Here is a 22,619-nt window from a genome sequence, read left to right on the forward strand (position 1 = left end):
AAAATAAGGGGAGCCTCTGTGAAGGGAAGCGAACATACAGTTTATGCAAGGCTGGAAGGCGCAAGCAAGGGGAGTGCCGAAAGTGGATGAAGGTGACGGGGAACCCAGGAATAAGCTCAAAGTGGCATCTTCAAACCGGCACAGTAGGGAGGTACAAAGAGAATCAGGAATAGCCTTAGAAGAAATCTGAAAACCAGCTACATCAGGAGCCATGGCTTCCTATGACAGCGAAGCAGAACAGCCCCCGGAGATCGTGCAGCAATACAAAGCAGCCATCGAAGCTGCTAAGAGAGCTGACAACTCTGAGTAGGCTATAACCTATGACGCTAATGACGGCTTCAAGAAAACGTTACTTTCTGAGACGAGCTTTGGGCTTACAGTTAACGGCTTCACGGTCTGTCCAGGTTCATGTGTTGCCTTTGTGTGTATGCCATGGCTCTTTCCTGCCAAAGGACCAAAAGGTTTGGAAGTAATTGATAGATAGAGCTTTACTGTTCGTATGAGTTCAGGTTCGAGAGAATTGGCCTTGCGCGGGACTTGGGGAAGGATATTGATGGCAGGGCAGTGCTCCTTTTTGTCCCTTGCATGATCTCTACCCCTGGGGTCTCGTTGGAAAAGGCACTGTGAGGTTTGAGCATCAGAACTACGCTGCAAATCGAACCTGTAATAAGGCAAACATTACTGTTCGCATTTTGGGCCTTTGGAAAATATGGATGCAGCAGGTTACATGCCTGATGGCTGCTAAATCTCCTTGCCATTTGGGGGTTCGTGGACTCCACCTTGATGTTTATGTCTTGGTGCCTGCAGGAACTACTGCCTTCTGAGACTGACAGAGACGGGAGAGTCCCCATTCGTTCTCATATTTGCTGAATCCTTGGCCTCCTGGATTGGTGGGGGTACGCTTCAGTTTATTAGTGACTGTAAGTCTGGTACATTCTTTTACATGAATCCGAATTTTAAACATTTTAATGTCTAGTACAATCCTGCTAGCATTTAGAGTCGGGTGAGACAGTACGAAGAAGTCAACCGCTAGCTTGAAGCCCCCAGATTTGAAGTCGCACGGCTTCTCAGTCACCACAGGACCTCCGCTTATTGGGGTCTATGCTCTCAAAGGCAGCAGTGTCGCCATTATAAATCATATCTAACAATGAGGCTTCGTCCGCAACAGCTTCACTTGAAAAAACCAGCAGCAGGAGTATGCGTAATAGTACGAGGATGACATTTTACATAAAGGCCCTTGTTTTCCATGTATGTATGTGTTTCTGTCAAGGTTTTAGCCTGATCCCTAATCCTTGCAAGAAAAATCTGCAGCAGATTTTCATAGTGCATCCTACCGCGGGATCCCAAGGCCTCTTCTCTGTCATATCTTCCATCTACTCGGGCAGCTTCCCGAAAAAAGTTGTTTGGGTCGAGCGCCTTATCGATGTCCTCAAGACACTACAAATGCCCGTATCTGCTGCACTGAAGTGCGCCAAGAAGCACACGCTCAGGGCTCGTAGTTAACCATGTGCACTTTAGCGTTTTCAGCATGGGTTTTTGGCTTAGGGCTTTGGGTAGAGAGGGTTTTTGGCATTTTTTATCATCTTCGAATTGTTGCGTGAAGGGCATTCATCGAAACTAGACTGTTTACACATACTCTCTCCTGCACAATTCCAGCTACCTTGTACAAGTTTGAAGCTTTGAGAAGGCTTACGGTTATGTGGTGTGCCTTTAGGCTGTTCCCCTACCCAGTGCAGGTAGAAGAGGAACGTCGAGTGTCTCCTAACTCAGTGCTCACGATTTTTGGGACGCCACTAGGCGTCTTAGCAGCGCGAACAGGGGTTAGGGTTTCTTCTAGCCTAGCTTGTGTGCCCTACATACTCACAGAGTTTCGTCACTACCTCCTGAAGGCCCCCAACGTAACCACCAAGGACTTGCTGCTCCTGCAGGGAGAGTGTCAAAGTCTTTATGCCTTTGTGGGTGACATCGATTATGGAGACCCACGGGCAGACTGGACAGATACTCCAGTTGTCGCCTCTTGCTTTAGATTGCTTCTTGAGGGACTCGAAAGACCGTTGTTCGGGAGTGGCGCCTTTGAGAATATGGCATCGGCTGGAAGTAAGAGAAAGGGCTTTGGGTTTTATGTGTACTTGGATGCTCTTACTATTTGGAATTCGCAGTTTTGAATCGAGGGCGTGGTATTGGCACTAAGAGATCGACGATGATCCTCCAGAGTACGCGATTTGATGTATGAAGGCAGTTGCTTAGGGTTTCATGCACAGTGTTTGAGAGTTGCGCAGCTGTGTGCAGCTGCCGGGGGAGGCAAAGACCGTCTGGTGACAGAAATGAAAACAGTAAGTTGCCAGCAGCCTATTTCCCTTAGTAGTATAAGTGGATTAGCGGGGTGACAGGGTTAACATAATGGGTGTAAATTTCTTCTACTGGGTAATACGCAGAGTTAAGTTTTTAAATTTGCTCAGAGCCGTTTCTTAGGCGATCAGGGCTACAGACATGTTTGTGCATACTTCTATGCTGATATCGATATCCAGGTAGATATGTCCACGCTAATGTGCTAGCGAAACAACAAGGTTTGTTCTATTTTCTGCTGTAAGGAATAGTAAAAACGGAATATCTGTTCTGCATTGCTCAGCTCTTTATGGGGATTCCTCACGATGAGAAGCAAAGTGTTATGGTAAGGCTTTTGCAGTCTTGTAGTTCAAAATCTTGGTGAATAGGCACCGTATCTTTATTTTTTCAAAGTCAAATTTTGACCTTTGGTTTGTGAATGCAGTACATTTTGCTCTTCCTAAAAGAAATAGCAAGTCATGCCACACAAAACCAGGTGGGAATATGCTGAGCGCTGAAGCCCCAGGTTTAGAACCGAGATCTTTTGATTGTTATCCTATTACTGGAGTGCCCGAGGCAAATCTTGGACATTCATGGAGAAGAGAGAGACACATATGGAGTAGCGGCAATGCATGGGTCGAGGGGCGAGAGTCTTAGATCGTCACAGCAAATTGAACGGAAATAGATGGTCGCGTAGAGAGTGGAAGGAACAGCAACGCACGCCAGGGCTGGTATATGTGTTGTACTTGTGATGTTGCATGATATTCTGCCGCTGGCTTGTTTCTTTCCAGCTAGTTTCAATCTATGGTATGTGTTGCTCGAAAGCCTTTTGCCTGTGTTCTCCAGATGACGCCTCAAAAGATCGCCGAGATCTTTGCTGCGGCTTTCTTTCGTCCTCCTCAGCCAGTAGATAAGCGCCTCCCACAGGCAGCCCCTGTAAGCTGTCGGTCGCCGTTTTTTTCTCATAGTCCAGTGTGCGTTTCTGGCGTTGCGTGATTAGCTGGTATTTTGTTCCCTGCTTTCTCCTTTTCTCTCTCTACCTCATTCACTGTTTCTGCGTCGCTTCTGCAGCCACCCCTGGATGTGTCGCGTTTACCTTCGACATTCCAGCGTGGTGCGTATTTCCCATGGTACTCATCTCGCTGTATGATTCGCAGGTGTGCATTGAGGCCCTGACCCTTGCGATCACCAATCCCAATCTGGTACACGAGGGATATTCCCTGGTGGATTCCGGAGAATCATCATCTGAGGAGAGTTCTTCAGAGGAAGAGTCAGAAGAGAGCAGCAGTAGTGACGACGCACCAGCAAAGCAAAATGTTCCCACAAAACCACAGCTAGTAAAAGCAGTGGCTCCAAAAGTCACAGCCTCTCCCGCCGCATCTGCAGCAAAGAAAACAGCACCATTAAAAAAACGTAAGGTGGCAATAGCACCATCCCGTTGTCGAGGGCTATCTGGCACCAGGGTGTCAACCTGTTTGCAAGCCTATAATTACAGTTCACCGTGTATATACCTGATGTAATTTACCCTGATGCATATACATGGTGTGCCACTGGAAGCACAGCCGTTGATTAGGTACATATTTGCAATGCATGTGAGTACGCACATGCGTTGACACGTGTGCTCTTCAATCTATCCTACATGAGTATTCGTAAGTGTGTGATTCGCTCATGAGAAAGCGTGTATCTACTTAGATATACCAGAATACATCTTGCTGCACTAACGTACAGTGCGTGCATGTGCAGCTGTCCATTTATGATATATCCCTACTCTAAACGAATATGCAGATAGATGCACGCTTACGCGTGCAGGTAAGGTGCCTGTCCCAGTGAGTGGCTGTTCTTTCCTGTTCATTACCAGAGATCTATAAATCTTTGTATGTGCGTAATTTTCCCTATCAATACTTGTCTCTTCTTAGGAAAGTCCTCGTCCTCTTCGTCAGAAGCGGAATCAAAAGACTCTGAGGATTCAGATGATGATGACGAGGAGGAAGAGGAGGAGGAAGAAGAAGACAGCGAGTAGCGCACAATTGCATGAAGAGTCAGTTTGAGGGAGCTCTTTGTGACTCCTAAGGCTGGCTTTGGGAAAGCATAGCCCTGCCTTTTAGGGTGGAATTACCTACTTCCTGAGCCCTTCCGTTTTTGCTATGATAGCCCCTCTGCACTCCGCTGATGGGTAGAAGCATTTAGTTTTAGGCATTACATCATTACCTACCTTCAGCTAACACTAATCCCAAATTATTGAAAGTCAGAAGCCCCCATGTATTGTCGCATTATGTTGTGCCGTGCTGACAGCGCTTCCTACTAGCTTACCACGTCTACACGGTTTTGCCAGTTGTTTATGGTTGTCTACCTAGAGTAATCTGAATCTGGGCTGATTATTTGAAACTTTTTCGTCAAATGCAGCTACTGCGTAATATTTCTGCGGTGCAAAAGAGGGAAATAACAGTGTTTCTGGCCGTAATCGAAATTTTTTTTGTAAAAAGGAGAGAGATAGTATGGGCTTTCTTCGAAAGCCCCTGACGGGGATATAGCAGACAATTTAAAGTCAGATGATGCGTTACCACTCATGTTGCTATTGTCGTCTGAACTCTGTGGAAGAACCTCAAGTCTCGATTTTCATGCCGTAGAGAGAAGCCTCCCAACAATGCATCTGCGTCTATTACGGGAAATAGTGTCAGCTGTTTTGGAACTACAAGCAAATGAAAAAAGGCAAAAACTTGGAATAGCCGGATCGAACCCAGCGCAAGCAGGCTGTTTTGCCGGCAGAGGAATGCATCAAGGACACGGAAAGCCGTCAAGCCGGTTGTGGCGGTAGTTGCGGGGGCCCCAGAGAATACAACCACAGTTAACTTCCCACATCGGGTCAATTGTGCTCTTACACAAATTCATATGAGTCTACGTGAGTTGCTGTTAGCGCAACACTAGATCGGCTCTCACAGGAGACTACCCAGCAGTTGATTATTCCTGTTCACTCATTAGGGCAGCCACAAATGCTGTTTGCTGACGGGTGGCACAACGCCAGGTCTGACAGGACTCTGACAGATAAATGCCGATCTACTTCCTATTTAGCGTTGTGCTTAGGCAACCCATGTCGACTCATATGAATTTGTGTCGGGGCACAATTGACCCGTTATGGGACTTAAGCTGCGGCTCGATTCTCTGTGGCCCCCGTCACTCAGCCACAGCCGGCTTGGGGGCCCTTTCCGTGATTTCGATGTTGAACCCCTGCACCACGGCGTAATGCGAGGTATGCCATGGATGAAATGATGGAAAGTGCGCATACGGCCACAGCAGCGCACTATGAAGATTGGCGTGCAAGGAACACTAAGAGGGAGAAAGTACTGGTCTCTTTAACAACGCTTACCCCATCTGTGGTGATTATGGTAGAGTTGGCGCCTCGACAGGGTTTGGCAAAGTCTTTATGACGGCGGCTGGGCACTGCCCATCTACACTGTACGCGCAACTGGATCTATATCAGGATTTTGAATTGACCTACACCAGGAGGGGCGATGTCAAGAGCTTTTTGCATGAGCTATATAATGACGAACTCCCACGCGACGTAGCCCATCGCATTGAACAAATCCCTCGATGGACCCCAAGCTATGTTCTGCGAAATAAAAGCCCGTAGAGCATGTACAGGAGATGAAGAAGCTGGAGGATTATTTTCTGAATACGCTAGTGTGCAAAATTGACCAGTTTGGCGCAGAAACCGGTGCTGGTGCCGAAAATGACTAAAGTTGGCGTGTATGGGTTAACTCTAGGCCTTTGAAGTGAGATGTCGCACAACTTCCTGATGCCTTGTTGTCACGTACTACCTGGTGAATCACACGGTTGAGTGCTCTACTACGCATTCACCTCTACCGACGCATCCTTATAAATCCCCATTCATCCTGATAACAAGCGCACAACGGCGTTTCATAGACACCCTCGTAAACCCGAGTATTCCTGTAGAACATTTGAACTGTTCACTACCCCGGATAAACGGAACATCGTATTAGTGGGGATTCCTATGAGCCTACCAAGGAAGGGTGAACGGCTGTCTATATGGACGACGCCTCAGTCTACAGCCTATACAGTATCTATTTCATGCGCTCCGTTCCTTGGGCATCACGCAGCGCTGTGTGGGGGCCAGAAAAGTTGGTTCTGGTGATACAATTGTGGTTCCCAATCTCGTGTGCTGGCTGCTGTTGAGGCAGATCGGACGAAACCAAAACCGATCGAGTGGCGGCCATTACCTTTGCGCGCTCGCAGAGAAGTTGCAAAGTTCTATAGTCTTTCGTCTACTGCTAAGATTCTATTACTGGATGTGATAAGATTGTTGCTCCTTTGGCTGAGCCGAAGAAAACGCAGGCTATGACCTTAAGAAACGAAGCAAGACGCTTGAGCAAGGACGGTTACTACCCACTTTGAACTCCTTCGGTAATCCAGCTACCAAATTATGAGCGTCACTTCGTTGCAAAAATCAATGCTAGTAAGCTAGAGGTGGAAGCTATTCTTTTTCCACAGGTACTTGTTATTAGAACGCCAAATTGTTTCCCGCTGCACTCATCGCTTCACATAAATCAAGCAATGGTGTTTCGTTCGCGGCACGGAACTCCCTCTTGTTTGATGAAACGTGAACAAAAATTGCCGGCACTTTGTATGGGAGGCATTTTACTATTAAGACTGACAAGCAGTCTGTAATGTCCCTACAGAAAGCTTCTAGGATTTTGGAAGTCTTAGAGTTGTGCGTTGGTTTGGACACTTTCTTCACTGGTTTCAAGCAAGCACACTGTGGGCATCACCAGCGGGGCCGCCAAGTCGCCTTCGCGGTGCCGCAGCGATTCACAATTGTACAGCGTCGCCGCTACTTCCCGTAACGAGTCACGGTCTCTGTCAAAATCAATATCATTCTATGCTCTCTCACCATCGCATTAACTAGTATTGCCACAATATAGTGGCAAAAAGGGTGAAGCATTATCACAGTGCAGATGGCTTCTTGTGGCCTTTAAAATATGTGGACTCTCTCATTTGTACCTTCTGGCTTTGCACGCAGTGCCGCTTGGCGGAACAGATACTCGCGTTGTTTGGGCCATGATAGGATCCACACTACGATGGTTAAGGCCTCTTGGTCCGTCCGGTGGCCGCCATACCTGCCACGGCCGGGGTGTATGCATCGTCATGCCCAGATTGCGGCAGCGAAAGCAGCTCGATCGTTCTAATCACGGTCTTCCGCAAAGCCCTCTGGTTTATAAAGGGATTTGAACTCATCTAACAATGGACATTATTCCAGGTGGCTGAGCTCAAGGGTTAGAATAGCACTTACTTCGTCATCGACACACTAAGCACATAGGCCATTCGACCGGAGCTCCAGCTCTCTCACGGGCCAGAAAGTCGCTCAACATTCAGTGCAAAGTGTCTGAAAGCTTCACCCAAGGGCAATATTAGGGGTGGGATTCGAGGCTTGGTAAAGCGCTTTGACGTGCTTCAATGACCCGGCCTGTTGTGCTGCCCGAAAGCTACTTGGGGCATTAAATATGAATATTTACCTATACTCAGATCAAGACGTAGTACTCGACTCTTTATCCAATGCATATTAACTACAACTAGCGTACAAGAAACTCACATGTAGCTCAGGCCGCTGCAGGCAGGGGAGCGTTCCAGTGGAAAGTGGCTCCACGTGCTGTCACCCCTGTTTAGGCTCAACATGTTGCTTCTGAAACCCGAAGTACTGCTACTGCTGCCACTTTCCCTGCTGGAGCTGCTGCTCTCACGCGGCCATCATGTGAGTTAACAAGGCCTCGCACATCGCCAGAAAACGCGCGGTAGCCGCGAACAGCCATCCGCCCTAAAAATTGCGATAGATGTATTGAATAATAAAGTGTCTTAGACAATGGTTGGCGCTGACATATGCATCTGTACAGCACTCTTCGTTGATCGAAGTGCCGTGCCCAGCAGGCTAGGGCTTTGGGATTTTCAGTCGTGGTACAAGTTAAGCTGATGGACGCTTATTCTGGACAGACACACTAAAAACAGAAGCTTTATAAAGGTGTAGATATACAGGAGGTATAAGGGGATGCAGACAGGCCAGCAGATCGAAAAATGTGCCTTGTGCCTGCCGCTGTTGAGTCACAGCTACGGCACAGCAGCCGCGTGTACACCCCAGCACCAATTCGTTAGAACTAACCGTTTACCCGTAGTAATACCTATTCGATACTTGCATCTACATCCGTGGTACGTAATTTTTGCCCTCCTGAAGGCAGATTTCAAGGCATTTGTGGGGCTGACTGCCCCCAGATCGTACAGAATTAATCGTTCCTCCCGCACTGTCTGCTCACGCCTGTTGATGGCGTATTCTCCCTATCCTCCAATCTCTCGCATTCGTTATTTGATTACTTGCATGCCGTATTCAATGCAACAGCGCCATGCGGCGTGAAACGGAGCTCCGGACGGGCAGCAGGCACTCATATCCCCATGAGAGTCCGAAGTACCAGAGCTCCCCAATTACAAAAAGACTGAAGCCCTTCTGGAACCTCAACTCCTAGCTTCAATGCACGCACCACATGCTGTGTATCAGTGGAGCAGTACTCCGTGAAGGCCATCCCCGAACCCCGTGCGGGGCCGACCGGTCCGCCTCCCTTTGTACCCCTCCCTGACTGCGAACAGATTCTTTTCTCAACAGTCTCTCGAGGCCTCTTTGCGAGCTCTCCGTAGCTGCTCTCCTCACGGGTGGCCTTCTCAGTCTACACCCGCCACCAGAGCTCTGCTCGCAGCCGAGCTTCTCTCTGGGTCCATGGATCCTTACTCTACTTCTACCGGCGCTCCCCTAGGCCTTGGGGGACGTGGCCACCAGTCCACCTTAAGCACGCCGACAAACCACAGCGGTGGGGCTTCTATGGGGCCCCCGCTCTCCTATGGAGTGCCCAACTACCCATCAGGGGGCCCTCCAGGGGGACTCATGGGGAACGGAGGCCTCAGCGCAACAGAAAATCCGCTTCATGGTTCCATCGGCATGAAGAGCTTCCAAGCGGGGGTGTCCGACGTATCTGGTGTCGGGGGAAGCCCTTCGGGTGGACCCCTGTACACTTCGAGCACGAAGTACATACCGGGTACGCGTGGCTCTCCCAAATGCCCCTTCCCTGAGAGTGCCAGTGATAACTGGGGTAAACACAATACAGAGGCTTGCCAATCCTGCTCATATGGCCTTCCCCTGTATGAGCTTCTGGTGGGACCCCGGTGCGCGCCCGGATACAGAGGTGTCCGTACACCACAATCAGTGAAACAGGGCCTCTTACACAAAAGTTCTGCGGCGGGCACATTCCCCCCCTCCCTTTTTGTGTTCGCTTCTCGATTCCCTGCCTGGCAAAATTTAAGTTCCTTTCTTGCCGCCTACTCTTGCTGCTGCTCTTTGCTCGTCGCTTGAGACCCCTTTGCCCTGTCATGGCCCCTTCGCTGCGTTTGCACACGCTTGTGCTCCTGATCCTGTATTGTCTCCTGGTGGATTCGCCGCCCTCCCTGCTGCCTCCACATTTGTGCACAGGCGCCTCCTCTTCATCCACTTTACCCGTGGGGTCTCTCTCTGGTCCCCCTCTGTCTGCCGTCACGCCTGAAGCACTAGAAAGTGCCAGCGGCAGCTGCGGCTCAGTTGAAGAGTTTGAAACGATGGTTGGCGATCTGAGGAGGACATTCATCTCCTGGCTCAGGCACACTGAGGCCGAACTCAAAAGAGAAAGAAACGTAAGCTTCATGGTCTCGGGTGTATGTTCTCTACGCATCAGATCAGTTTAAGGACATGAAGCGAAGCGCTCATGTTTGCGCTTTGGTTCAAGGATTTGGTGCGACGGAAAAGGGAATTTGAAGAGGAGAAAAAGAAGGTTTGGGCTCTTTTTCAGCAAGACAAGCAGAATGAATACAATAAAATCAAGGCAAGCTGCTGTTATTCACCTTTATTGACGCACTAGAATTGTGGATCTACGGGAGAACAGAAGTGCGTAGCAATCTGCGCGTAGGACTTTGTGCTTTTAATAAGCTACAGAATGGGAGGGCTATAGGATGACAGTCAAGTGTGTGTGTTTGTATATGTGTGGTATGTGTATACGTGTGTATGTGTCGGTGTGTGTACGTGTGTATGTGTCGGTGTGTGTACGTGTGTATGTGTATGCGTGTGTTGTTCATGTGTGTATCTGCTCTTATGTCTTCGTCTCTGCGGGCTCTAGGAAGAGAGGCGTGCGGCTCAGGCTGAAATGCAGCAGCAGCTGAAGCAACTTCAAATTGAGAGAGAGGACACCCGGAGCAAGTTGCAAGTGGAAAAGCAGAAATTTCAGCAGGAACAAGAGGCAGTGAGGCGGAAGCATGTGCTGGTAAGTGCCACGAAGATGACGGCCACGACAGATAACAAATGCCAGTAGCCTCGAGTTTTCAGTTTAGAATGCATTGCCAAGCAGAGGAACCCTCACTCCTGTCAGAGGTTGGAGCACGTGCTTCTGCTTCCTTCACCCTATGCCTACCGCATCATATTTCTATGCATCCACAGGCCTGAGGGTTTTTGTGTTGGTTACTTTATTGCGATGTGCACGCAGGAGCGGGAACGCTTTAGACAGGAGGTTTTGGCCTTTGAGTCTGAACGGCAAAGAATTGTGGATTCAAGCATTGCGGCAGAGACAGTAGTGGATTTAAACGTTGGCGGGGTTGTTTTTGAGACATCACGGCAAACCCTCATTCAACAGCGAGGCTCCTTCCTTGAGAATCTTCTCTCGGGGAGGCACCATGTCGCGAGAGATCGACAAGGAAGAATCTTTTTGGATAGAGATGCAGAAATGTTCAGGGTTATCTTAAATTTCCTCAGGCAACCAAATGCCCCGCCGCAACCGCGGTAAGACTTTGGGATGCCTAGACTTGTACCGATTTATGGAGGCACGTATTGTGTCACAGATGTATGCGTAGATTATAGATGCTTGCTTCCTACAAAGTGTAGGCTTTGATCGGTAGTCCATCAGGAAACAGTGTGCGGTTTCGCTACAGAGACAGTGCGGAGAGCGACGCTCTGACGGTGGAGGCTGCCTTTTTGGGCATTCGTTTCTTTCCGGATTCTCTGATATTTGCATTGGGTGGGCATAGTGGTAACGAGCACCTGAGTTCTGTGGAAATGCTGGATTTAGAGAGGCAGCAGTGGAGACCATCCGTCCCCATGAAGACAGAAAGGGCGTATGCTGCTGCTGGCGCCATCAACAACAAGATATACATCTACGGGGGTCAAAATTTGGACTATAAGGTAAGCCAGAAGGGATTCGGGGTAGCAGTATTATATGCTATAGGCTATATAAATTGCGTACGATCCGCGGCTTCGGTGTTGTGGGCTTTTTGGTTGGATTCAGGCATTATGTGATGTTGAGGTGTATGATGCGTTGTTGGGTGCATGGTTTGGGGTGCCACCCCTTTCCGTCCCTCGGAGGAATGCATGCGGCACGGCTTTAAATGGCTTGCTATATGCGATTGGAGGCTTTGATGGAGAAAGCATCCTTGCATCCGTGGAATGCTTGGACACCCGAATGAAGAATTGGAGGCAAACGGCTCCTCTCAACTGCCCAAGGTGTAGCGCTATGTGCTGCACACACGGTAAAAAAATACCAACAGCCGTACCCAAGCATGAATAGCGGGAAGGTCAAAAAGATGGGTTAGGTCCATAATGTATGCTCTGGCGCTCGCATGTTCGTGCATGTGGTCTAAGTGTAGATGCTTACTGGTAGATGTGCATTTTGAACTTCCTTTTAGTGCAGTATGCGTTTCATAAAGAGTAGACCTCTTTTGAAGGCCTATGTATCCACCGTCTCGTCACATAGCGTATCTTTGTAGGTATAGGTGCTGCGTTCGTTTCTACCTATTCTAGTAGGACAATAGACTTCTGCGTGGGCATGTGGTTAGGCATAGGTTTGTCTCATAATGTTTGCTGCAGGCGACTCCTTACTGGTTTTGGGAGGCACTAAAGGGGAACGACTGCGGAGTGCTGAGGTGTATGAGCCCCGAATGGATCAGTGGCAACCACTCTCTTGTTCCATGATTGAGGTGAGCTGACTTGTTTCTCTGTCTTTTATATAAACTTTCTCCATCTCACGCCTCATCATCGAGGGTTAGGCGGAAGGATTTAGGGCGTGGCTTTGAAGCCCTCAGGTTGATGCCGTAGGGATTTGTATGATTTTTGGGCATATTGCTAGTGCTGTATGCTATGTGTATGCATGCAGGTTCGAAGTGCTGGGTGTGCTGTTTCTGCAAACAACCACATATATGCAATAGGGGGAATGGATTCGGGTCATCAGATTCACAGCACCCTCGAGGTTTTAGATCCCGAGGGAAAGCAATGGACCTTTCTCTCCCCACTGCCTGGTCCCAGAATGGACTGCGCCGCTGTCTTCGCTTGCGACTCCCTCTTTGTAAGGCACAAAGTCTGCGAGTTCGATAGTTGGAAAGTTTCCCGTTTAGGGTGCTGCAGCTGGTGGTTCCGAGGTAAAGCCACAAGCCTTCAACCTGAATGACGAAAAGAGTATTGGGCTACAGTTGGGATAACTCATTTTATTCGTCATCGGATCTAGCTGTTGGCCGATAATTACCTTTTTTGGGGTCAAACCCGATAAGCGTGAAGAAATTAATAGATGCGGAGCTGTGGCTTCCCGCGGATCAGACACGCGTTCACGAAGCGATTGTGTGTTGCTGCGGTGGGCGGTTTCTCAGGTTACAGGTGGTCAGGATGGAGAGGTACTCAAAAGCACATGCTTCTACAGTCCAGAAGCAAATGAATGGAGGGCAGGTCCTTCCATGCTGAACTCACGTTACGGCCACAGCCTAGTTATTACAACTCTCTAAGCTGGGATGCGTGGTTTGGAAGTGAGATACAGGCTGTGAGAAACTCATTACTGTGTAGCGCGTTCGTCTTCGTGCGGGGCGTCATAGTCCTATCAATATATTTCGCCACTATCGTTCAGCGTGCGTACAAGTAAACACACACTGTTCGCGCATACACTGCGCGTTTTTGCATGGATGCTATCTTTGTATAGCTGTGTACACAGATTTTTATGCATATGTGCATGCTTGTGCATATGCACGGAGGTGTACACATCTATGCGTGCTGTATAATCTTGCAGTTTTTGCTTACCGCCTGAGACAGTTTTGTCTGCTACAGCCCAAACCGTCGCTTGATCCATAGCGCTTCAAGACAAACCCTGAAGTGTTGCTTTTTGCGCGTCTCTTGCTTTAACCCTCTCACTGCCCATCAGTCTGGATCGAGTATTATTCGATACGCGACATGCAGAACAATAGTGGCACGCCATTTAACAGACTGCCTAGTACCAGTATGCGTTCAATTTTCGGCCTCGCCCGCGCGGATGCTCAGACTCCGATTATTCATTCGTGCCTAGGGCAGCTCTACAGATTGAACTGAAGAAAGCAATAATACAGGTTACCAAGCAAGGTGGTGACGTGACAAAAAAACTGCTCCAATGAAGCGGAAAGTGTCTCGTAATGGGGCGAGACCTAAACGTGAACGAGGATTCAGGGAGAGAGCATTAAGTCCACGCATTATTCGTTGTGCCGAATGCATGCTGCTTTATACCTCGTCTTCCTTGGTTGGAAGGCGAAGAACGGCTTTCTGTCGGGGCTTGCTAGAACTGCGTTAAGACCACGGGGAGGGCGGCGAGGTACCTTGGATCAAATGGCAAAAAATGCATTGTGAGGTGCTTAGGTACTGTTGTCACCAAAAGGTTTACTAAGGTCTATTACGTGTTTATCACTGTATTTTAGTGAGACCTCGTAGCTCCCTCTGGGTGCTTGAGGCTTCACCACACATGCGGGATCATGCCGAAAGGCCCGATTGATGCATTCCCTTGCAGAAGTCCCCAGAATATTGTTCCTGTCTTTTCTGATTCGTTAGTTATTGCCATATTTCATTAGATTTGCACATTTTATTTGGAAGCACAAGTGCTTCTGAAATGTGATAATATGCTCGGAGCCAACCGATAGAACAATTCCGAGAGCTCGGTGCTCTTTCGATTTTTTCTGGAGACGTATTGAGTCAAGGCGCCATTTGATACCAGAATTTTCCTGCTGCATGCCAATTAGACTCTCATTTCCAGTCCGCCTAGCCAGATTGTTGATTATCCACACGCTGTGTGAAACGATTGGCTGCCGAAACCCTGGCCGATGCAGTCATCAGAATAGGGCTGAACCTCTTCTTTCATAGGTACTTTTGGCGTCTTCTGACACGGCAGACAGCTGGAAGTACATACAGCTCTCTATTTCCCCACTTCAAAGCCTTCCGGCCCCCCGCACGAGCCCAAGCTGTACGCCACAGACCTTAAACTGCACGTAGTCCCCCATGCCTCTCAGTGCACGAGGGGCATCCATGGATAATCCATCCACAGTGGAACCGTCTTTGTTCAATAATGTCGCATGCGGCCCCCTTGAGGCTCATCAGGGGGTCCCTGCGGCCCCCGCTGTGGTTCCGCTAGGGGGTCTTGACGAACACCCACATACCTCTGGGGTATTGGGGGGCCCCTTTGACTCTCTGGCGAGGATATCTGCGTGTAGCTTGAATCAATGGGCCCTAGACTTCGATGGAAACTATCGCCGCATAGCAGAGAGCATCTGCATGGCTAAGCGACAGGGGTCAAAATTTAGAGTTGGTAAACCCGCTGCTTTCATTGGCTGTCTGTGGCCAGGTGTCCTTATGACAGATACACGTGCGATGTCACCAGAAGCTGTAGCACTTTGCATTCCAAGCAGTCCATATTCGTGAATCTTTTTCGCTTGCATTGTGTCTGTTGCTTCGGATATATCTACAGGCCCGGAACTCGAGACTTGCGGCTACGGCTGCGAGGATCATTTCCTGGAAGAAGACACAGAACGGCATTCCTGGGAGTTGATCGCAAAGCTTTTGTCGTCAAGTCTAACAGATGGAATACTCGTGGAAGTGGGGGCCCCTGTACTCTTCCAAGGAGTGAGTGCATCCACCCATAGTCCTCTGGGTCCGAATGCTGTCCTTGATGTGCATTTCTTTTGGCGATATCCTTCTCTTTCTGCTTCTCTTGCCGGCCATACTGCTAACGGCTATGTGTTTATTCCCGATACTTTGCCGGTTGTATGCGCGTTATGCCCTCGCGCAGTGTAAGTGTGTATGTATTCGTGTATGCAAGCATGTATGGATACATGTACGTGTATGTATAAATGTATGCATGTAAGTATGTATGTATGTGTAAAGCGTGTGCGTATGTGCGGTTGTCTGCTTCCCCTGATTAATCGTTGCCTGATTTCCCCATGGTTGCTGTACACCTGTCTCTCTATCCGCTGTTTGCGCATAGAGCCAGTACAATTGCCGCGTGCTGTTACTGAACCGCCGGGTGTTGCTGGTGAGGCCCAAGACGCAGCTGGTGGATGAGGGAGGGTACAGAGAGAGTCGATATTTTTCTGCGTGGAAGGGGGGCCCTCTACAGCAATTGCAGCTTCATGAAACTGTTGTAAACACGACTGGACAACAGACTGCCCCTATTGGTAGGATTGAACTCCCAACGGGCTGGCCTTAGCTTGCTCTGCCAGCAAGACTTTGGCCATTGGTACCCTTGTCTTTTCTGTATCGATACCCTGGTCTGTTTCTTTGTCTTATGATTCGTGCATATATCTCCTCTGTGTTCACCTTTTCCCCCCTGCTGCTAGTGCTTTCCGCAAACCTCTACCAGCCTGTGCCTCCTTGTATTCTCCCTTCTCCGTCATGCATCGCGACGTATCTCCCTTTGTAGTTTCATAGTGCCGTAATGCTCTGTGTTTTGAACCTCCTTCTCCCGTCGTATCTGCGGTGCGGCCCTCCCTCTTACGTGGTCAGATGCGTATTGCTGCTAGTGGGAACCCCTGGAAAAGAAATTTGTCGTCGATAATCTCGCAGCTCCTTTTGGCTTGTTTCGTCATTCTTAGGAGGTGCAGAAACTTCGTTTGAGGAATACAGACCCAGGGGATGGGGGTGTATGCTGTGTGCTCCGTCCAGGCCTGGCCTTATTGAAATGCCGCGGTTCGCTCATAGGCTTCGAGTGCTGCGAGGAGCTTTGGAGTCCATTTCCCTCGCATGCGGAGTCTTTTCTGCAGGGTGCAGACATAGTTTCTAATGGAAGCAGCAGCTACTTTCAAATGGGTAAATTTGTCAAAAGGATGGAGCTTCTGCAGGATGCGACGAGGCGTCATGGGGGCGTATACGTCTACTCTAATCAGCACGGATGTGATGGAGGCCGGGTGGTCTTTGATGGTGGAGTGGCCGTGTGCGTCTGTGGCACGTTCGCGGCCATAGGGCCACGTCTGTTTCTCCATGAAGTGTCTGTGCAAACTGTGACTGTAGATCTTGCGTTGGTGAGGGCCCATAGGCGCGCCAATCCAACCATTGGGAGGGCCTCTGCCTCTCTTGCGCCTTCTCAGCTGCTCCCGATCATAGCTGCAGAGATTACCCTTTCTCCTGAGGCAACAGCGCTGCCGCGCATGCTGCGGTACGAGGGCGTGCAACATTCTTTCTTTGAGCCCGCTTCTTTTGGCAATGCTCAACAAGTGACCTCTCAGGCGACGATGCCCCCGCCACTGAGTCCAGAAGAGGAGACAGCCCGCGCTGCTTCTGTCTGGATGTGGGATTATTTACGGCGATCAGGCATGCGAGGATTCTTTGTTCCTCTCTCCGGGGGGGCCGACTCAGCGGCCGTTTTGGTGTTGCTGGCGTACATGTGTCATGCACTCATTGAAACTGTGAGTCCGGTCGTGCAAGCCCCCACCGCTCTCGTGGGCTCCAATCCAGGAGGCCCCCTAAGGCCTCTATCCCCCGAGAACTCTCCGAGGCCTCTCTTTCTGCAGGAGCAGCTAGGGGAGGATCTGGGGGGCCCTTTGGGCGTCCTACGAGACTTGGAGAAAGTTCTAGGACTGTCTGCCGGCTCGCCAGACTTCCCTCGGGATGGTCGAGGGCTGTGCCACATGCTCCTGCACACGTGCTACATGGGCACCGCGCAGAGTAGCAGCACGACCCGGGACCTAAGTAACAGCTTAGCGGATGAATTGGGTGTCTACCACGTAGCGACTACAATCGATACAGTCGCTCAAGGCTTCACCTCTGTTTTCCAGAGCATCGCGGGCTGGAGTCCGCGCTTCGAGGCACAAGGGGGAAGCAGAGAAGAGGATCTGGCGCTTCAGAATATCCAGGCTCGCAGTCGGATGGTTCTGAGTTACTTGCTTGCCCAGTTGATCGCCCACGGACGGCGCAAGGCCCTGGGCGGGAGGGGCCCCCGGGGGGGGGCCCTGCTAGTGGTAGGCACGGGCAATGCAGATGAAACGCTGAGGGGATACTTGACCAAATATGACTGCAGCAGCGGCGATATCAACCCGATTGGCTCGCTGTCGAAGCCAGACATTCAGAAGCTCCTCGCGTGGGCGGCTACAAACCCCCCCCTTAACTGTCCAGTCCTCATGGTACGCGGGGGGAGTCTGAGTATGAGGGCCCCTGAGGAAGAGGCTTTTAGGCCTGTAGCGAGAGAAGTGCGGGCTAGCGCCATCCACATCCTGCACAGCGTCCCTCTTGCACGAGAGATCGCGCTTGGCTAGCGTATTCGGTTGTAGCGTTGAATTTTTGTGCCGTAGGAGGTGTTGAACCAGCGGCCTACCGCTGAACTTCGACCCACAGTTCCTGGAGCCCTCCCCCAAACGGATGAGGAAGAAATGGGAATCTCCTACGCCGAGCTCTCTCTGTTTGGCAAGCTGAGAAAGGCGTACCGCTGTGGACCGCTCAGTCTTCTGAAGGCCGTACTACTGCAAGGCATCTCTGCGCCCTCAAAAGTCGTGTACAAGTAAGTTGCGAGAGCTTTGAAGAGGCGTTCATCTCCGTGTCTCTCAGTTGCTCTTTCCTTCATTTGTTTGCACATCCCCCAGCCGTCGTCGTGTAGTGCGCTTTTATGATGCATGCTCAGGCGGGTCCAACATTTCTTCACTTGTTATGGCATGAACCGCCACAAGACCGCAACACTAACGCCTTCCCTTCAGCTAATGCCATCAACTCCCGACGATTCCCGTTTCGACCACAGGCCGCTACTGTATCCTCCCATGGGCTGGCAATTCAGGGCCATGAAGAGCGTTGCTCGCGCCTGGGGAGAGCTTAGGAACGAACCGGAGTCAGCACTATGAAGGGGATTAGAGAGGCACAGAGAGGAAGCGCACTGAGGGCCTTGCGGCTCCTTATGGGGGCATAACACCAACCCCCTTAACCTGCCCGCCACCCTTCCCTCCCTCTTCCCTGAACTGCACTCAAACTCATGATACATGTGTAGACACGTCATGCCCTTTTGCGCATAACACTAATTCCCTTAACCTGCCCACCCCCCTTCCCTCACTCTTCCCTAAACTGCACTCAAACTCATAATTCATGTGTAGACACATCCAGGTATGTATTCGCCCTCGCAGAATGCTGGCTGTATGGGCATTTGTGGGTTAGCCTAGTTGTACTTCCCTGAATAGAAGGGAATTCATGTTTGCACCCTCCACGCTACGTCTATCTAGAGACGCGAAGTAGGCAAGCGATGGCGAAGTCGGTGAGCCGTATGCGTAGACAAGGACCGCAACGCCGCACACAGCACAACACATTTCTGTCCCGTATACGTCAGTCGGAGCCATGGAAAATAAATAGAATCACCGTTTTCGCTGTTTCCGCAGTCGTATTTTGGCCGAATAAGGGCGAAATTCAACTCACCCTCCTGCACCTATGAAGGGTTGCTTGTGAGTACCTTGAGAGCCAGCGCAAAAAATGGTTAAGGAGAGTATGCCTGTGGATCTACTGCTCAGAAATACAATGTGTTCATGGCCTTACGAAAGCGTTAAAAGAAGTGGGGCTGCTAAAATGAAGCTTGTTCTGATAGCATCTAATATCGCTTCAATACACGGAGTTTGTCGAAATAAACTTTTCGTTGCCCAATTCTTAGTACTGCATTTTAAAAGACGGATCTACCCGTTTGCGAGGCACACTGCCTGCCTCGAGCCCGTGTTTAGCGTAAACCGCGAAGGCCCTCTCTTGCCTTTCGCACAAACGGGCTCAAAGGCGGCTTTAAAGATGGCAGCTACTGCTGCCGAATAAATATACGGGCGTTGCGTGAATAAACAAGGGAGGCGATGCCGCGTTATGCAGGCTGGTGAGCAACAGCCACCAGTAAGACGCCAGGGACTGCATGCATGGGGTAGTCTCACCATGCACCCTAGGGAGTCGCTCCTGCGGGGGCTTCCCGGGGTGAAAATTCTGAGGTGCACGATGGAGAGAGCGCTCGGCTCCTACATACGACAACCCATCAGAGGCAGTTACATCTGTGCACTGGACGTCTGTCTGTGTGCCTGGAGGCTGTTCACTCCACCAAGTTACCCCCTGCTTCGCGTGTGCTACTGTGCATGGAGAGGTGGTCCTTCCTCAGAGACTTAAGGGGCGTCCGCGTCTTCGGGAACAACTGGCACGCCTTCTTGCGCTCCCCCTTTCTTTTCTTTTCGTTTAGGGGGGGGCGGCGGAGGATAAATGATTCTGTGAAATCGATCTAGAATGAAGCGGAAAGCTTCTGCCCACTGGGGGTCCGTCTCTCCTTTTCTGCAGTCCACGACAAACCACTTAATCCTTTGACCTTCTGTCGAAGCAACTTCATACAGCCCCAGCCTGCTGACTAGCTGCGAAGGAGGCACGGGGGCGCTCTCTGGAGGCGTTCCCATAGTGTTTAGAACAACAACAATGCACGCTGCCTTGAGGCAGGCCTCATTCGCCAATTGCATGAGAATCGCCTTGTTCTCAGTAAGCCTGTCTTCTTGGGTTTCCAGAAGGTTGATCACGTAGACAACGCACCACAGATCAACGTAGCGGTAAAAGGCTGACCACGAACCGCGAAGCTGGAGGCACAAGACAAACATCTCAGCAAAAAACGACACTAAAGGAGATGGCACTGCCTTAGTCTTTCTTGTGACGTGCATGTATCCACGCGAGTTAATGGACAGACAGAATCATAGACACAGACAGACAGACAGACAGACACACAGACAGACACACAGACACACAGACAGACACACACAGACAGAAACACACACATAGAAACAGATGCGCACATAGAAACAGATGCGCACACAGAAACAGACACACAGACACAGACAGACAGACACACAGGTGAATAGAAAGATGTACTGGGAGGAAAAGACCACAAACGGAAACCGAGAGGGGCGCATCTACATATAATAAATATTATGCGTAAGCGAAGTGCCCTGCAAACCCTAGTTCCCTCCAGAGCCTGGAGCGTGTGTGACCCTTCCTTCCTTCCGGCGACATCCTGATCTTCCCCAATTCTGCTTACTGCCAAAGCCCCCGATAAATCCCACATCCCGATCTGCAGCTTGCCCCTCTGGAGTCGCTCATAGTGGAAAGCGGAGGTTGGCGGCAAAGAACCAGCGATGCCTACCCACTCTGAGAGAGAGCAGGCACACACACACACAGACAGCGCCAAAGAAGTGCGTTCTTTGGAAACGGATTGGGGTGTCCACGATGCCAAGCAGATGCACATGAGCGCTTTCTCTGCTGAACGCGCACGAAAAGGAAGTGAATCGAGACGCATGCACACGACTCCTAAGCCCCCTGCTAAGCAGCGCAGAGCAGCCAGACCCCCCAGACGCAGCAGCAGGTAGCAGCGTCCTCGTCGTGCTTCTTCCCCCAAAAGAGCACTGCACCTGGTATAAGCGTCTTGTACATGAGCGTAGTCTTTCCCGATCCATCAAGACCTAGAAACGCTATCTGTGGGGGTGAAGACAAACCCGAACCCCCGTCTCTGACACCGCTGTAGCGCGAGGGGCAGCACCCCATGGTGCCTGTTCAACTGCCGTGTCGCTTCCCCCTTCTCTGCACAATAAGCGTGGCTAATGAAGAGAGCAGAAGCCTCTCGACAGAGAGAAAGAGGCCGTGCTGCTCTGAAGCAGCAAGTGGTCTTCTTCAGGCAACGTCCCCGACGCACAGATATACACAAGGCGCCCACAACGCGGCTGAGGAGGCGCAGGGCTAAGCGACTACGGGAGCAGCCGAGAGATCGAGAGATAGAATTCAAGAGCAAGAGAGACGGCAGATAGAGAGACGCAAGACAGAGTCTTCCCTCTTCCTTTTCCCTCTGCTTCCCTCCCCAGAGGGCACCAAGGGTGTGGGAGGGGGGCCGGGGAAGTTTTTCCTAGGGAGTTCAAAAGTCGACTTAAGAGAGGCTTCTTTGCCTGTGTGTAGACGTGCGAAGGCGGCAGATTCACGTGGGGGTGTCTAAGCTCCCGTGAAATTGGAGCGTGCGACGCGGGGGGGAGGGGGGGAAAGGGGACAGGATAAAGGCATCTGAAGGGCAGCAAAAGGAAGCACAGGCCGCGTAAAGCCAGGAGACTCAGCGCGCTCCTGTTGACTGCATGTATCTGCTGGGTTTAGATGCTGCTCCGCTGAGAGCTGTGGAGGGTAGGATGGCCTCCTCCAACGCCAAGAGGGTGGCACTCACACCGCGAGGTAGCGTATTTTCGTTTGGCGAGGGCATGCGCAAGGCATGCAAGTTGAGCAATGGGAAAGCCCGCAGTTCTACTCCACCCGTGCTTTGCGAGGGATGAGAAGCGCGGTGGGAGGCATATACACGTATGCATGTGCATGTGTATGCGGATTATGACATCGAGCACCGTCTTCGGCCCTCCCGCTGCAGAGTCGGCGGCTCTCCCTCCAAGCCCGTTCTCCAGTCTCGGAGCGAAGCACGCAGGCGGGAAGCATCACAAGTTGCAAGAGAATGTAGAGGCAGAGGCAGGGCGGCCTAATGCGGATCTGCACCCGCGCACGCCTGCGCGCCTTCTGTGCAAAAAACGATCTTCAGCGTGTTTTCCTGGAGAAAGGACGGCCAAGAGTGTGGCGATGATGAAGCGCTCCTCTTCTGCCTCCCCGTCCTCTTCTCTGCTCAAGCTCGCCGCGTGGTCTGTCACAGTCCGGGCAGGCACCGCTGTAAGGCTGTCGAGAATTTCAGGCGAGGCAGCGGCGTTCTACCCGCGCTAATTAGCGCCATTTGCTTTTAAAGAACAGTCATGCAGAATAAAGAAGGGTCTCACTTTCACCTCCAGCAGCCGCAATCGGAAGGCTCCCTTCTGGCTCCCCCCTTCCCTAGCCGGGAAGAAGGGCCTTGCAGCTTCTCGCCTCCCTCCTACCGGCTGCCTTTCCTTTGTTCGCTGCCGCCGTCGGGAGTGTTTTGTCTTCTGAAAAACGAGTTCTTTAGAATTCTTCTTCACCGCTGATCAAGGTG

The 22,619-nt window shown here is 50.7% G+C and overlaps 4 protein-coding genes across 4 annotated transcripts; 3 read left to right on the plus strand and 1 right to left on the minus strand.

Moving 5' to 3' along the window:
* The first annotated feature begins 211 nt into the window (after window positions 1–211).
* LOC34618775 lies at window positions 212–9,727 on the plus strand. Its single transcript, XM_026337409.1, has 11 exons — window positions 212–306; window positions 510–623; window positions 808–920; window positions 1,271–1,466; window positions 1,715–2,097; window positions 2,290–2,333; window positions 2,740–2,961; window positions 3,483–3,738; window positions 4,242–4,337; window positions 4,839–5,127; window positions 9,019–9,727. Exons 1-11 carry the CDS (start codon window positions 212–214, stop codon window positions 9,725–9,727), a joined length of 2,517 nt encoding a protein of 838 aa, XP_026193194.1.
* A 239-nt stretch (window positions 9,728–9,966) lies between these two features.
* LOC34618774 (influenza virus NS1A-binding protein homolog) lies at window positions 9,967–13,161 on the plus strand. The gene is made up of 9 exons (XM_026337403.1): window positions 9,967–10,041; window positions 10,134–10,229; window positions 10,521–10,664; window positions 10,884–11,176; window positions 11,326–11,575; window positions 11,679–11,919; window positions 12,257–12,366; window positions 12,543–12,701; window positions 13,030–13,161. The coding sequence occupies exons 1-9, from the start codon at window positions 9,967–9,969 to the stop codon at window positions 13,159–13,161; spliced, it is 1,500 nt and encodes a 499-aa protein (XP_026193188.1).
* A 1,507-nt stretch (window positions 13,162–14,668) lies between these two features.
* On the plus strand, window positions 14,669–17,642 carry LOC34618773 (glutamine-dependent NAD(+) synthetase). Its single transcript, XM_026337410.1, has 5 exons — window positions 14,669–14,975; window positions 15,135–15,289; window positions 15,711–15,840; window positions 16,328–17,272; window positions 17,437–17,642. Exons 1-5 carry the CDS (start codon window positions 14,669–14,671, stop codon window positions 17,640–17,642), a joined length of 1,743 nt encoding a protein of 580 aa, XP_026193195.1.
* A 2,122-nt stretch (window positions 17,643–19,764) lies between these two features.
* LOC34618772 lies at window positions 19,765–21,178 on the minus strand. Its single transcript, XM_026337411.1, has 2 exons — window positions 21,041–21,178; window positions 19,765–20,220 (listed from the first exon to the last, which is right to left on the minus strand). Exons 1-2 carry the CDS (start codon window positions 21,176–21,178, stop codon window positions 19,765–19,767), a joined length of 594 nt encoding a protein of 197 aa, XP_026193196.1.
* Between the last annotated feature and the right edge of the window lie 1,441 nt (window positions 21,179–22,619).

The sequence above is a fragment of the Cyclospora cayetanensis genome, unplaced genomic scaffold, assembly GCF_002999335.1.
Source record: "Cyclospora cayetanensis isolate NF1_C8 unplaced genomic scaffold, CcayRef3 CcayRef3_contig_180, whole genome shotgun sequence".
In the NCBI taxonomy this organism is placed as follows: Eukaryota; Apicomplexa; class Conoidasida; order Eucoccidiorida; family Eimeriidae; genus Cyclospora; species Cyclospora cayetanensis.

Bases quoted from the DNA above. Each gene is read 5' to 3' on its own strand.
- LOC34618772 (XM_026337411.1), bottom strand. From the start codon at position 21,178: ATGGGGTGCTGCCCCTCGCGCTACAGCGGTGTCAGAGACGGGGGTTCG. The intron at 20,221-21,040 runs GTGCTCTTTTGG...TTGTGCCTCCAG, and splicing joins AGACGCTTATACCAGGTGCA to CTTCGCGGTTCGTGGTCAGC.
- LOC34618774 (XM_026337403.1), top strand. From the start codon at position 9,967: ATGGTTGGCGATCTGAGGAGGACATTCATCTCCTGGCTCAGGCACACT. The intron at 10,230-10,520 runs GCAAGCTGCTGT...TGCGGGCTCTAG, and splicing joins ATGAATACAATAAAATCAAG to GAAGAGAGGCGTGCGGCTCA. The intron at 11,920-12,256 runs GTAAAAAAATAC...TGTTTGCTGCAG, and splicing joins CGCTATGTGCTGCACACACG to GCGACTCCTTACTGGTTTTG.
- LOC34618775 (XM_026337409.1), top strand. From the start codon at position 212: ATGGCTTCCTATGACAGCGAAGCAGAACAGCCCCCGGAGATCGTGCAG. The intron at 921-1,270 runs GTAAGTCTGGTA...GTTTCTGTCAAG, and splicing joins GCTTCAGTTTATTAGTGACT to GTTTTAGCCTGATCCCTAAT. The intron at 5,128-9,018 runs GTTGTGGCGGTA...AGCTCTCCGTAG, and splicing joins CACGGAAAGCCGTCAAGCCG to CTGCTCTCCTCACGGGTGGC.
- LOC34618773 (XM_026337410.1), top strand. From the start codon at position 14,669: ATGCCTCTCAGTGCACGAGGGGCATCCATGGATAATCCATCCACAGTG. The intron at 14,976-15,134 runs GTAAACCCGCTG...ATATATCTACAG, and splicing joins GGGGTCAAAATTTAGAGTTG to GCCCGGAACTCGAGACTTGC. The intron at 17,273-17,436 runs GTCGAGGGCTGT...TCTGTTTTCCAG, and splicing joins GCCAGACTTCCCTCGGGATG to AGCATCGCGGGCTGGAGTCC.